General features: G+C 39.2%; 1 protein-coding gene and 1 long non-coding RNA gene across 2 annotated transcripts in view; one reads left to right on the top strand and one right to left on the bottom strand.

Annotated features, from left to right (window-relative positions):
- The window catches only part of cdh22 (cadherin 22), a 183,350-nt gene that overhangs the window by 31,063 nt on the left and 137,394 nt on the right, over positions 1-14,893 (bottom strand). Inside the window, exons 7-10 of the mRNA XM_086199884.1 lie at positions 13,517-13,684; positions 11,529-11,710; positions 9,421-9,677; positions 4,780-4,916 (exon numbers count right to left, since the gene is read on the bottom strand). Coding sequence (XP_086056010.1) covers positions 4,780-4,916; positions 9,421-9,677; positions 11,529-11,710; positions 13,517-13,684 — 744 coding nt within the window. The remainder of the gene's footprint in view (positions 1-4,779; positions 4,917-9,420; positions 9,678-11,528; positions 11,711-13,516; positions 13,685-14,893) is intronic.
- Positions 1,032-10,059, top strand: LOC147268362 (uncharacterized). The gene is made up of 3 exons (XR_015112128.1): positions 1,032-1,169; positions 8,386-8,564; positions 9,428-10,059. It is a non-coding gene; the product is annotated as an uncharacterized LOC147268362 (long non-coding RNA).

Genomic DNA, 14,893 nt, shown 5'->3' with positions numbered 1-14,893 from the left:
ACATACACTAATTGATGCCTCATAAATATCTCAAAAGCCAATGATGGTTTTTTTCTAATCAATAATATCCAAATCTACAGTTTTTGTGAAACTGTAACAGTGGAGAAGTACATCAAGAACTAGAGAGCATTCAGAGTATGCTTTAGTATAAAGTAATACAATTTGTCTTTCCAACTATCAAAAATGGGTCGGCTAGGTTAAAGACGACTTAATAGTTTAACCCTCTAAATTAAATAAATGGCACTTTAAAAAATCAGGGAAGATTTTTTTCAAAAATAGGCTTTCTGAGTTGCAGATGCACAAAATGATCAATGTTGCTTTCAAAAGCTGAAATGTCCTTCTTCCAGTTGTTCTACAAGGATTCAATAAATTAGATCAATATTTGTCTATAGCCTTGTCAAGACATACTGCTAATAGCTACCATATATCTTGAAATGGCCTAAAACTGTCTCAGGATCCAGGATCTACTGCTGATCCAGATCACTCACACAGTTAAAAACTACAGTACATCATTATACAGTATATCTCTCTGCCAAATTTAATCAAAATGCATCCATTAGCTGTTCATATCCTGCTAGCATCAAACACACACACGTGCACGCATGCACGCACGCACGCACACACACACAAACACAACATCCTTGGCAGAGGTAAGAAGTCTGTTCTACCTTTTGAAAAGTATCTTTGTGTCTCTATCCTGAACAAATTATCTCTTGATTTCATTTGTTACAGGTACATTAAGAGCAAAACATTGGCAAGTTCTGACTATTCTGGCAGCAACTCATTCTCCCCTGACATATCAACACAGTTCTGATGAAATCTTGAGTACTATTTTGTTCACTGATTTCATATCTCAATGCCAAGCCAAAATGATTCAAAGCAGAAATGAAACTTCAAAGGACAATTCTGGATGAATGAGTTATAGTTCTTTCCAGTGAGGTCATCAACATTCCTCCTATCATCCCTCACAGCATCTCTTAACAATTTACTGCTGCTGGTGCCTGTAAACCATGAACTGTCAGTCTAAGCCATCCAAAATAGAAGTCTTAGAAATTATTAAAATACATTCTGAATACTATACAGGTCCGCAGCTCAGTAATAATCAGAGACTCATCATAGAAATGCAAAAAATGTCAGTTTCCCCAAGTTACATAAAAGACCGGTTCAAGGTAATTGTCCCCCCTTGGGAAAATCTGTGAAAGTTATTGTTCATAATTTATGTTGAAAATCTTGAGTTTATCACTTTCATCCACTTTCAGCGTGTTGAGTTTGAATAACCCAACGATAAACTTGCCAAAAAGTTCACTCTATACAAATTCATACCTACCTTCAGGGTTGGTGCATTCAAGTTGATTAAACTAATACATTCAGAGAGGCGCCCATATATGGTAAAAGACTAGATGCGTGAGGAACTGAATCATGCATCCCTAAAATATACGATTTTACCAGTGGTGGTGGTGGTGTTCACTGGGTTTACTGGTGTGATGGTGTTTAGATTTATAATATGACAGACACTAGCCTGTAATATAAGATACACTGGATGGCATTGTGTGTTTGCTAGAAATGGTTCAAAACAAGATTACTGCGAATCGGTGGTTCACATGTGCTTGAAACAAGGTGAGCAGACCGGACCCGACATGTCACCTGTGGTCACGTGTTCATTGTATCATGTGTATTTTCACATGCTGGGAGAGGGTGAGGAAGGAGAGAGGAGGAGGAGGGTGGGGGGGCCTGCTCTGAGCTGTAATATAATGCTCTGCAAACAGTTGAGTTTGACTCATTCTTTTTAACAAGTGCATAAAATTCCACTTATACGTTGCATGTGAGCTTCTCTGTTGGCCTTAAGAGCTTGATATTCTTCACAAGGGCACTACATAATATGTGTGACCGCTATTTGACAATTTAATTAAAGTCCATCAAGTAAGTATGAGTAGTCAGGGTTCTGCAACTACACTGACAGTAAGCACATTTGAGTGATTATCCAGCAGGACACACCAGCCAGGTTACAGCCACTCGTCCCTTATTACTCATTAGCATACCTGCCTTCCCTTGCATCAACCTCATTCTTCCAAACAGGATGTATTAAAGCTCCAGTGGTGCCTAATTTGGCAAGATAAAATATCTGTTCTGTACTTTACAATTGAGTGTATTTTTAACTCCCAGTTCAATGGGAATCTTGAATTGTTCCGCACTCTGCAAAAGGGACGTGATTATTTTCCTTTACACTTTAGGCCAAATATTCTTCTAACATTTGTAGATTTGATTGAAAAGAGACATTTACCTCTGAAGAAAATGTATCACTCTGTGATATGTAAAGAGCTGTGAGAAACAACGCTCTTGCTTTATGAAATTCAAATATTGTACGTTTGTTTCAGCAACTGAGAAAAGTTCTGCTGCTGTAGAAAATGTCTCTCCTGCACCGCTGCAAGAGATAAAGACTTTCCAGCGTCTTCCGTATCTTTCTGCCCTCAGGGTGATGCTTTTTTTTACTCGACCTACCTGTCCGGGTAAAAAAAAAAACCAGTTTTTGCAAGGTGATATCATACTTTCTATCAGTTCTGGAAAATTATATGTCACTCTAACTTCCCCTGATATGTTTCTGAGGAGAAGACTGCCAGGAAGTACAAGTACTCCGGTTGGTGACAGTGCAGTTAAATGCTGCTCCTGTACTCAGGAGGTTCTGTGTTCTCTGGAAGGTAGACAAGTACTACACAGATGAGAGATTCTTTCCACCTTTACTGTGGCAATGTCTGCAGAAAGAGGCACCAGTGGTTGCTACTTTTAATTGGCTGAATTTGAAGACGTGCTGTGTGTGCGTATTTGTGTTGGACTGGAGGGACGGAAATTCCTGTACAGTGGAATCGCACTTGAACTAAGACCTCTTTACTTAGTCCACAGATGCATGTGAGGTAATTGACATTTAGTGTGCTTCCTGCACTTTTGTAGCCAGGGTTAATCCAAGGGCAGAGACACCGAGCATGGTCAAAAGGTAGTTGTCACTTTGTCCAATACTGAGTCAGTGGCAATACAGTAGTTCAAAGGTCAGTAATGGACTGGGAAAATGATTAAAGATTGTGCCACACAAGTCTAGTTTTAACAATGTCCTCAGACAAGTTGACCTTGTGGCTCTCAAGCCTTAATGAGCTGGGAGACCTCAAGAAAAAAAAAGGAACAAAATCATTGTAGAAAAAAAATGAAGTCTTTTTCTCAAGATACTCCAACTAGCTGCCTCACAACTACTTCCCACCCGCCTCTATTCCAGTCTCTCTCGCTGCCCCCCCCCTCTCCTGTCTGCATGTCTACAGCTCTGAAGTCTACAAGCGCCAACAAATGATAAAGACACATTTTGGACGGGAATTCTGGTGCCACTGACCACTGACTTTGTCTGTCCAGATGCTTCCTTGGAAGACACTGTCAGGAGCTTTATCTATCAAATGCAGGCATGTGTTTATGCCTGATATTGGAGGGGGGTGGGGCCGCTATAAATGTTCAATTAACATTAAAATGTGTCTAAGATGCAATGCCATAGACCAAGAAACGAAACACAAAAGCATCCAAATTGCTGTGGGAATTAAAGCTGGGAAAAAAACAGAAAGTTTAATTTTGTCTTAATATTTATATTGGGAACAACTTACTTCTGGTTGCATTGATTATACAGTAGGAGCAATCATGGTTTGAGGCTATTTGAGGGGAAAGAATGACAAATATGAAGACATTTCAAAAAACACTATCTGAGATTGGGGGAATAACAAGCCCCCTTTTATAAATTCCCAGCTTCTTCAAGTTATTGAAGTCTTTATTATATTTGCTGGGATAAAATGACCTAGTGAAGCCCAGTAAGTCACTGTGATGAGTTTATCAGCTCTAAGACAAATGATACAATGATGAGTGTGTTCTCCCCGGAAGACAAGTGCACTGATGACTCCCACCGAGGAGCACAATGCTCCCACTGGGCTCGCAGAACAAATGAAAACTACCACGCTGATGTTTCCAACCTGGCCAGAAATTTTTTCAGTTAAATTGCAATTTCAGAACTAATATACCCAAAGGCTCAAAAATTCAAAAGAAAATTGCAAACTACCTTATCGACCACAATTTAATATGAGCCAATGCAGTAAAAGCCACATTAAAAGCTTGCAAACCAAATCTCAAAGGCCATTATTGTTGCTGTCTTGCGTCTTGCCTTTTTTTTTTTTCTGTCTTTCTCAATGCTAAAAGCTACAGTATTCCTCTGCTGAGAGAAAAGCTTTGGTAACTAATGATAACAGCAATTTGAGTTTGTCTGTCACCCATTATCACCTCTGGTGGGAATCGGCAAATGTTGGACAGTTGGTTGCACTTGCACAGCCTCCGTTACTGGCAGGCACAGGCTGAGGACTACATGTGCCAATCATCTGAGCTGGAGAAACTTTCATGTTCTCAAATGCAAGCAGTGGCCTTTGGTGAGTTGGTTGGCCCGCAATCTGCTAATTTTCCAGTTTTGAAATGTAAAGAAACTTACATGGCTGATTGATGAAGTTAATTGTCTGCTTTCATAATACCATTAATTGGGTTTTATCTTGTGCATTTATGTTGATTCAAGCCTTAATTTGACATTTTAGCTCCAACAAACACATAGAAAAAAACATCAAAAACATCATACCCAGTAGATATGAATTTCAATAAGAACTTTAAAAATGTAGCCATGGTAAAGAACTCATCCCATTTTCCCATTTGTGTATGAAAACGCACAAATCTATGAGTTTTAAGCTCAAGTTAGAATGGGAGGGGATTCCTTACCTGCTTCAATAGCCTTGACAGTGATATTGTGCCAGCCCGCTGTCTCTCGGTCCAAAACCTTGCCCAGTGTAATGGCACCTGAACTAGGATCAATGTGAAAGATCATTTCCTGGTCTGTGGTCCGGTCAATCGAAAACCTGGAACAACAAATTGAGAATTAGATGTAGTTTAAGGGAGTACAGACCTCATGTCAATTGTGTATTCCTGCACTCATTGTATTTAAAAAAAAAATAAAATCCAATAATACATTCATTTCTAACAGAAAAAAATATTGTCTGACTTAATTAGGTGTTAGATTATGGTATATTTGAGTTTAATTTAACTCCAAGATCTAATTTATGTTACCGGTACACCAATATTAAAAACCACACCCCATTTTAATACAAAAGAACAGTATAATAGAGTTAAAATTGAATTGCTTTGAAAAGCTTAAACACAAATGAGTCAATAAGCAAACTTCATAAAGAATTATTTTTGGACTTGCCATTGTAAAAGCTTCAACAAGACTTCCACATTTTACTTTAGATTTCTTCTCATAATTAGTACTTTAGATTTTAACTATTTTCAAAGGAAAGCTGTCACGGGTCCAGTGATCCTGATAGCACGTCCTGCCTCCAATATCTGAATAGTCTTCCTCAACTGCAAGTCACCATATACTGACTCATGTTTTTGTCTATTCAGAGTAAGAAAATAACATTAAATTTTCATTGTGCACTCAGGAAAAACCACAAATGCATCTTCCCTTCTTTGGGGTACTTTGTGCTCTCAAAGATTGGTGAGTCAACAAAAAATCTGCTGAAAGGTTTCTTTGTTCTTAGTTCCTTCCCTCCGCCACACACACACACACACACACACACACACACACACACACACACACACACACACACATACACACAGCTGGCTCTTGCCCATGTACCATGCCGTGGGTATTATCAGCTCTTACGAGCCCTCTGACTAACAAGCCAGCGTTCTTCCAGGTCTCATGAGAATGGCAGACCAATGTTATAAATATAAGAGGACTTAATCAAAGGAACCTTGTCTTCAGGTGATGTCAAGTCAAAATATAAAACCTATAGATTAAGGGGCTTTATGTTGAAAGACTTGATGTATTCATGCATGCATTACTAGACTTGGTTAAGCCCTTCTATATACAGAAAAAAAATGAAATGAAATGCTTTGAAATTCTAATGAAGCATCTAAATATACCTTCAACAATTTTTTTTGCAACAACTCAGAATTTCTGTGCTCAAATATTAATATATATTAACTGATGTGAAATGACCTCATGAATACGTCAGCGTCCAGCCCTGTTATATCAAACAGTATCACACATCTTAGTCAGTACATGGTGATTAGAGCTGGTGGGATTATATTCACATCTGGCACTGACATCTGTTTCCAATAAAAATATTAAAATCTCTCTCATCTGCTTAACTCCAGACACACAATTTATTTCGCCAACCTGAACGAAAAGAATGAAAATGTTTTCCATCCATCCTTCCATTTTCTATACCGCTTATCCGTTAAGGGTCGTGGGGGGGGGCAGGGTGGTGGGCTGGAGCCTATACCAGTTGACATTGGCTGAGAGGCAGGGTTCATCCTGGACGGGTTACCAGTCTCAATTAGGGGCTCAGTATCTTGCAGTTAATGTTTTTATTATGTTTTGTGTGTTTGTGTGTGTGTGTGTGTGTGTGTGTGTGTGTGTGTTTTAACAGGATTTTAGGGAATAGGAGTGAGCATTTTTTTTTCCACATAAACGTGAATCTACCACCCATCAGAATAAAACCACAACCCAGTCTGTTACACAAAAACTGGCTGATGCAACCCTGGAATTCTCATGTCATGAACTAGTATTTATGTCTTTAAAACTGGACAACAATTTCCTTTTAATGCTTGCTCTGCATCCAAGTGCGTCCTTTGACAAGTGCTAAGCGGTCTGCCAGCTGTTTGATTTACCTGTTTGAATCCTTGCATGTGTCAGATTTGGTTTGTTAGCTAGAACATGACAAGCACTTCCATTTGCAGCTTTTGGCAACAAATATTGTTTTACTCAAAAAGAAAGTCTTCGGATCTGCAGAGCCTGTTTGAACTAAAACCTCATCATTCAGGGTGCACAATTACGCAGAGTTGAAAAGAGGGTGTGTTACTTAATGCCAGAGGCCATGAGCTGGCTAACTTCGCCCAGTAGGTGGCTTCTAGCCACCCCCCCCCCCCCCCCCCCCACACACACACACACACACACACACACACTCTGCTTCGCCTCTTTTTCACCCATTCATTTCCTCGTGCACACACATAAACACACACGATCACACATATCACACATACTCTGAGCTCCGGGCTGCCAAGACACTGGTGAACGACAGCGCTGCCATTGTGTTGTACTTTATTACACCTGGAACTCTGAGCCTCATGCATTTTTAATGGAGGTAATTTGCACAGGCCCTGCGTGTGTCAGTGTATACTCTGTCAGTGAGACTGCCTTAGCCCTTATCTACATTCCCCTCTCACACTGCAATTGCTCTTCTGAGGACATATAAACCACAGACCTTGGTACAGAAGATTACTAGATGATACTGTCTTTTATCACACACTATGATCTAAGAGGAAAAAAGGGCGATATACAGTACAGCTTTATCCATTGTGCTAGTTCTACCATTCAGTTTGCTTTGGCTTTCATTCTTTCTTCAAGAAACCATGTATCTTCTCCTCGCTAGTGAATTATGGCCCTTTTAAGGAAGATTTTTCATCGTGTAAATTTTGTGCCAGTGAACATGTATCTGCAGTTGAAATAAGGAACAATGCACACATGTTAATGGACTTATTGAATGTTTCAGCGAGCCACAAATAAGAGTAACTATTTTTTGATATCATATTTCCATTTGTTTGATTATTTATTGTCTTATAAATCATTTTATCTGGATACTTTTTTTCTTTTTGAAGCAGGTTTTAATTAATGTTTATGAAGAACTTGACCATATCTTTGTTTTTTATTCTTGTATTTTCATTCCAGCACAAATGCTTTAAAGGAACAATGAGTATAATCCTGTTGCTCAAAATGTGGTTTTCTCTAATGTGTCAAAACACAAACCTAGAAGCCAACTCCAAAAAAAGACCTATCATTTATATCTACGTATATCTAAAAAAAAAAAAAGGAACAGATTGATTTTTTCTTTATCAATTTGTTCAAAAGATGCTGAACCAGTTGTCCATCTGGGATCCTGAAGACGAGGTCTTGGCCATCTTACCAATATTTTTCTGAATACTGATCCAAATTTCAATCAAATTGCAAAAGTCCAAGAGAAGTGTTTGAAAAAACAACATGAAGGAAATAATAGCTACTATTCTGGATCTGCGATCTCTGAAAAATATGTATATTTTGATGAAATCTTGAAGGGCATGTATTTCAATTGTATAAATATGTAATTAGTTCCTACAGATGGTATGGATTGTCTACTGGATCGATGTTCTTATTATTCTGTATCCATGTAACCTCCTTGGCAGAGGTGCGCTCTATCTGAGGGCTGTCTAGTTATCACTTGTATTCACTATTTTTCCATCCACTATTTTGAGAGCTAAAATATATTTTCAATATTGCCTTTTCAGGAAGAACTCCAAATTATCCAGAAAGTTCAGGACAAGTTTTGCATTGAAGAGCAGTCTTGAGCATTTGGAAGGACTTAACGCTGGTGTGCATCTGACGTTAGCTGGCGGAGTGATTGAGTGGGTGAGCAAAAGTGAGGGAGCGGCAGGTGGCTGCTATCAGCAGATCGGAGCAGAGCAGGGTGAGGAGCCTTAACTGTAAATGTAGCTCCACTGTACATTTATTTTATGAGCCACAGCTTGCGATAAAAATAAATTCTGCTGTCCTTCGAGCAAAGCAGAGTTACTGAATTTTGTATGGATACGTTCTGCTGATTTTAGTGACACAGATGAGCTGTAATTTATTCAAGAGTAGTAAAGGTGTCCCAGAGCATTTCTAGCCACCAAATAAACTTAAAATAATTTATCTGAGTTTATTTTGTAGTTATTGAGAGGTGGCCAGCCAGCCACCCCCCAGGGGTGAGGCACGAACTACGCTCAGCCTTTTTTCGCTGGCCCTAATTAAGCTATTTATTGTCATTTCATGTCTATGGCAATAAAACTAGAGGTGGAAATTCGATGTTTACCTAACACTTTTTATAAGTTTGTCTGCCCTCACTCCTCCAAGTTTCTCCTTATTTGTGCAAGCTTTAAATTTTATCCTCATTATAATAGACATTTTACTTTCATTCTAGCAAAACAAATATAAGCAAGAAGTGTTGCAATTTGCTTTTTAAATTAATTTTCATAAAATAGAGTAAGCTACATCATTCACTTGGAATTACAGCCAATTAGGCCAAAAAACACATTTATATTGCGAAATTCCAACATACGGGGATCTGTTCCAATGTTATTGTTTGAAACTGTCGAGTTAAACCATCAATTTAAGCCTAAGAGCACCAAATCTGCACCATTCATTTTGTTCTAAACAGACCTGTATTATCATTACGGAATTGAGCTGTATGTGGTTCTAGTGTACAAACTTATCTTATTGTATGTCACACTTCAATTCTACTGCTCTGTGATGGTGTATTTTGGTGATGTTGGTTCTTCTCATACCTAACAGGCTTATTCTTGACATCCGGATCCCTGGCGGTAACAACACCGACCAGGGCTCCCACTTTGGCATCCTCCTGTACTTCCATTATGGTGCCTTCGGCTGGTTGAAAGAGTGGTGGCTCATCGATGTCCGACACACTGACCCGCACGATAGTCTGGTCCCGGAAGGAGCCCAGGTCCACAAAGCGAGGGTCTACATGCTTATTTACTGCCTCCACCACAACATTATGTGTACGCTTGCTCTCGAAGTCCAGCGGCTGAAAGAAAACAGGATTTGAATTAAAGATTTGAGCGAGTGCAGGTGTAAGTTGATTTATTTACACTATAGCACAAATGAAAAATTCCCTGGAGTGTTGAAAGTGCCACAATCTAAACACTCCTGCTGGTTGAGTGTCACATGCTTCTTTTGGCCATTTGACATCATTAACAACATGTCACTAAATAGAGATGCTTAATAAATTCTGCATTTCAGTGAAAAGATGTCATGCTTTGTATGCATGTGTTTATTGAAGGTGAAACGCTCAAAAACAAAAATCAGCTTTTTGAACGTAGCACTGTTCACCCTTGTCAAAACCCTGCAGTCAACCAATTATCAATCAATCATCAAGACCAATTATTTCTCTTTCTTTCCTTTTTCACTGAGCCCTTAGTAACTCTGTCTGATACGGGCCTGAGAGCTGTTCAGCCTAATGAGCAAAGACATCGCACCAGGAGCAAATTGCCTTTGCCACCAAAACTCCAAATAGCTGATTTTATTTATTTTTTTATTTTTTTTTATTTTATTGAATGCAAACCACAAGAGATGACTCCCTGATTTCTGGTTGAACTTCTGGTGAAGATACATTTCATAATCTTTCATTGGATTCTGCTTAACATAATTCGAAATACGTGCAATAAGAAGGTGACCCTCAGATTTTAAACTAAAGTCAATAATTGTTGCAGTGATCTCACCGAATAGACTTTTTTTTTTTTTTTTTTGGATAATCAATGGATATTGGTGTTCAGGTACTGTATGTCCAGTTTGACCTGACAGGAAGACTTGAAAAAGCATCTTAAGTGTACACAACAGCAACAGAGTAACATGAGCTTACAGCAAATATTCATGCTATTCATGCTCGTTCTCCAACAATCCATTTCTAGCTTAGTATACATGTGCAGGCCTACATTTGTTGTTCACGCAGGAAATACTTCTAAGTCCTTGTCAGGCATGTAATTAAGAAGTGTGCTAAGTGACAGAATCTCAAGTGCACTAACATCTGCAATTAGGATGCATCTGCACATTTGTCCTGACTTGTGTTTGGATCTCACCTCTCCGCTCTCCAGGCAAATAAATACCTATATTTCTATTTACAGTTTGTTCAATCTGCCCATTCACCTGCAACTGTTAGCATTTTCACATTTTGCCCAGTGGACGCTTTGGAAGAAATGGAAGAATAGTAACAACAGTATCCATATCATGTAGATGATTGGTATGATGTGGATTCTGTTCATCAAGACAAATTCATTAAGAACACTACTATTTCATATTCCATAAAAAAAAAAAAACATCCCATTTGGATGATCTGTTTATATTTGCTTGAGTCGATTGGAGAGAGGAAGAGAGAAATCAGCGGCCGGGTGAGGTGGATGGAGTGGCCAATGCTTGTCATGTGCCTAGCTGTGGGAAATTAATATCAGAGGAGGGAGGGATGTATTTATTAAGAATAAGGACAGTGCATATTGAGGACTATTTTCATGTACCTAAGCCAGATTATAGCCAAAGGCGAGTTTACATCTGTTGTCCCTAGGTAGGTAGGCGTTACACAGCTGATAAATCACATAAGCACAAACTATACATGAATCACAACAATACAGTCATTCCAGTGGGTCTGACACACTCGCAATATCAAACTTGCAGCGTTAGTGTGGAAATCAGTGCACATTTCCATTTACTCAGAGGACATTAGGTGATTAAGAGGCCTTTCAGTGTGGTCCAGGATACATGTGTATTCACACTACAACAGGAATGTGGGCACATTTGTCCCAGACCAACTCTGCTGCCCAGATTAGCAAAGTACTTGGGGAAGAAGGTATCATTACAATGGTAGCACAGCATTCTATTAAATTACCTTTTTGATGGAGACCACAGCTTCTTGTGTATTTATATCTGTGGTGACCTTGAAGAGCTCCCCTCCCTCTTTAATCAGGTAGGTCATGTCTGTGTTCTCTCCCATGTCCGCATCTGTGGCGACAACACTTCCAACTGGTGTCCCCACAGCCGCCCCCTCTGATACAGAAAACTGGTACATCTCTGGCATACGTGGAGGAGAGCATAGATGGACAAGAGAGTGACACAGTAAACAGATTAATTTATGAAAACCAACACAACCACTGGAGGAAGGAAGACTCAAAAAAGATGGTAACTGCAGAAAAGGAGGGTGGGATGGAAGGATATGTAAGTCAAAGATGAACTGAAAGCAAAAAAGAAAAGAGATAGTGAAAGAGAAAATTTTAAGAATGGAGTTGTAAATGGGTGGAGAATTTCAGGAAACCTTCTGGAAAACTTTCATGGGAAGTTGTCTGTTTAGCAACGGAGCAGTAAACTTCTCGCGGGAATTAAAGAGGATATATACAGTAGGCATTAACAGGAATTAATGGGAAGATATGAGCATTAATGGGAATTAACAGGAATATATTGCTATTAATGGGGATTACCAGCAAATATTTTGAGGTAATTTCTACTATTTATCAGTGCACTGTGCATTCTTCCGTCACATGCACAGATTTTTAGCATTCTGCGCTACAGAAGATGGCATGATGGATCTGAACATTTGTAGTCGGATCACAGTCTATATCACATCTGCATTAAAAGAAGTGTGTCGTGTCCCCACCGCACAAGGATCCACGCATTTAACAAGCACAACAACAGTAAATTGTGTGCTTATTAAAAGTTGGGACTGTATTAGCTTCTTGTGTGCCATATGCAATGTATACTGGATTTATCTTGTAGAGTTCCACTTCAATATAAGATAATATGTAAAGAGGAGTTATACGTAAAGTAAACTAGGAAAATTCATGAGATCTGCAAGAGCTCATTATGACCGATGGAAAAGAAAACTTTATTGATTGCCGGTGGGAAGTTGTGTAGAAACACACATCCTTACATATACAGTCTCTCATCTTCCCTTGCATCTTATTTATGAAGCCACATTCTAAAGTCTTTCTATTCCTGATACCATACAGTGGAGATACTGCAATCCTGCCTGCTTTATCTCTCTGCCTGGGTAAATATGATTTACTGAGATGAAAAAGGGATTTTATACATAAATATGAAAAAAAAAGTGTATGGAGGCACATCAAATACAATCAGGCAGACTGTCAGAAGCTGTTCCCCCAGCTGTAACAAAAGTAATAGTGTTAAGGTTTAAATCCAATAAGAGGACAACATAAAGAGTAGGTGGAATGAAAGCAAAGATGGAAACACTCTTTGATTTACAAAACAAGTATTATTGTGTTAGGAGTCGCATCTATCATGTTAATATATCTGTGGCTGAGAAGAATACTGCAGTGGGTGAGAAAAGGTGCCAAACCTGGGGGACACTTACATGTACTTTTATGCATTTGAGTAAATGCACTCATGGACTAAAATCAACCACACTCTTCAGTGTTTGCTTCATCGAGGGGAAGCTCTCGTGTGAATAGCGTGTGTGTGTGTGGCAGGGTGTTTTAACTCTTCCCCTCCCGTGTGTACACTGAAAGCCATGTGAAAACCATTTAGCACTAGAAGCATCCCATAGTCATGAATCCAGCTCTATAACATCAGGGTCTGTTGAGGTTTGCATCAAAAGAATCATCAAACCTCATCAGTTCTCCATGTTTGTTATGGGCTGCAGGGTTGACTGGCCCATATTGTTGAGTTAGGTGATGTTCTCAGGCCCTTCACTGTGGCTGCTGATGCATCGTTGCTTTAGTGGTCTATCAGTTTGTCATCATCTCAGTGTTTCTATTCTTTACTTTCATGTTTCAGCCCTCTTTTCCTATTGCCATTTCTTCACTCTCCTTCTTCGCCTCGCCTCCTTTCCTCTGTAAAGTAAAAGAATGGGCGGTGTACACTCACTCTGTGGGAAACGTGGAGGGTTGTCATTAACGTCTGTGATCACTATGGTCACTGTGGTGGAGCCAGAGAGACCGCCCATTTGTCCTGCCATATCTGTTGCCTTGACGACCAACTCATAACGATCCTGTGTCTCACGATCCAAATCTGCCACTGCGGTCATGATGATTCCTAATGATGGGATAGGGATGGTAGAGAGATTGAAGAACAGAGACGCAAAGAGAGAGGAGTTCGAAAGGCAAGTGGAAAGGCTGCATTAGTGGTTTGCAGCTATATAACGAACTGTATTTCCCCCTCAGTTTGGATATGAACTGCTGCTAAGCACTGTATTACGGAGGCACGAGTGCAACATATTCCATTTCACCGCCTCAGACAGGCTGGATGGCAGAGATTATGTCATATTTGCGCCTCTGCGCATACACCATTTTATGGCTCAGCTGTATTAAAATGAATAATATATAGGGGCAGAATGAAGGCTCGCTCAACCACCCTGAATAGCATTACAACCCTTGCACGGTGGGTAAGACTGCACCGGTATCTGAGAAGGGGATTCAAAGAGCAAATGAGGGACACCAAGAATGTGATACACTGTAGATTGAGAGAGTTAGCAAGTAGGCAATGATGAGTTTCAAATGTGACACCTCCATTTGCTCAAGAGACATTTGAACAGAGTCAGTCATCATTTAAATGTTTTTTGACTGATTTAACCTCAACAGTATTCCAATTTACAATCGAAGTTCTAGAACAAATAAAAGTTAAACCATCCAGTTATGAGTCCATGATGGATTTTTTTTCCCCTTCTTTTTTTGTTTTATTGTATTGATTTTCCTTTAAATGTCTTAAAACAACATAGTCAAAATGAGAGAATATCTACAGCTGAGAAAAGCACTCCCGAAGAAGCACTGTGTCAAGCCCAAGGTGGCTGGGTGTACACGCTGATCCACATTCTGGTCACTGATACCTCACTTAACTGAAAATACATTCAAAAATGTAGATATTTTCTTGCTTTAGGTCATAAATAAAATGAGCAAACATAATTGGGGCTTCGCCTGAAGTACCTTCAGGCTCAGGCCCTGATAATCCAAAATTATCATAAAGCATCAGGTATCTATAAAGGAAATGAAGCATGATTTTGAATATTGTTAATGAAAACATAGATTTTAGCATCACATCTCTAATTTCCTTGGTAATTTATAAATACCCTGGATAGAATGAATAAGAATTTAATCATGCATTGTTCATGCTATTGCTTTACTTGCAAAGGGTGTGCATGACATCCATTTTGAGCATTTCAATTAAATTTGCATCTTCATACTTGTTCAATGATATGATGCATCTCAATACACTTTACATAACCAAGGATTCAATACCATACAATTC

Source organism: Aulostomus chinensis, chromosome 3, assembly GCF_037954235.1.
Source record: "Aulostomus chinensis isolate RoL2024-O1b breed Wild chromosome 3, RoL_Achi_v1.0, whole genome shotgun sequence".
Classification (NCBI taxonomy): Eukaryota; Metazoa; Chordata; class Actinopteri; order Syngnathiformes; family Aulostomidae; genus Aulostomus; species Aulostomus chinensis.
Note: the sequence above shows the minus strand (reverse complement) of the source record. Positions and strands in the feature narration are given on the sequence as shown.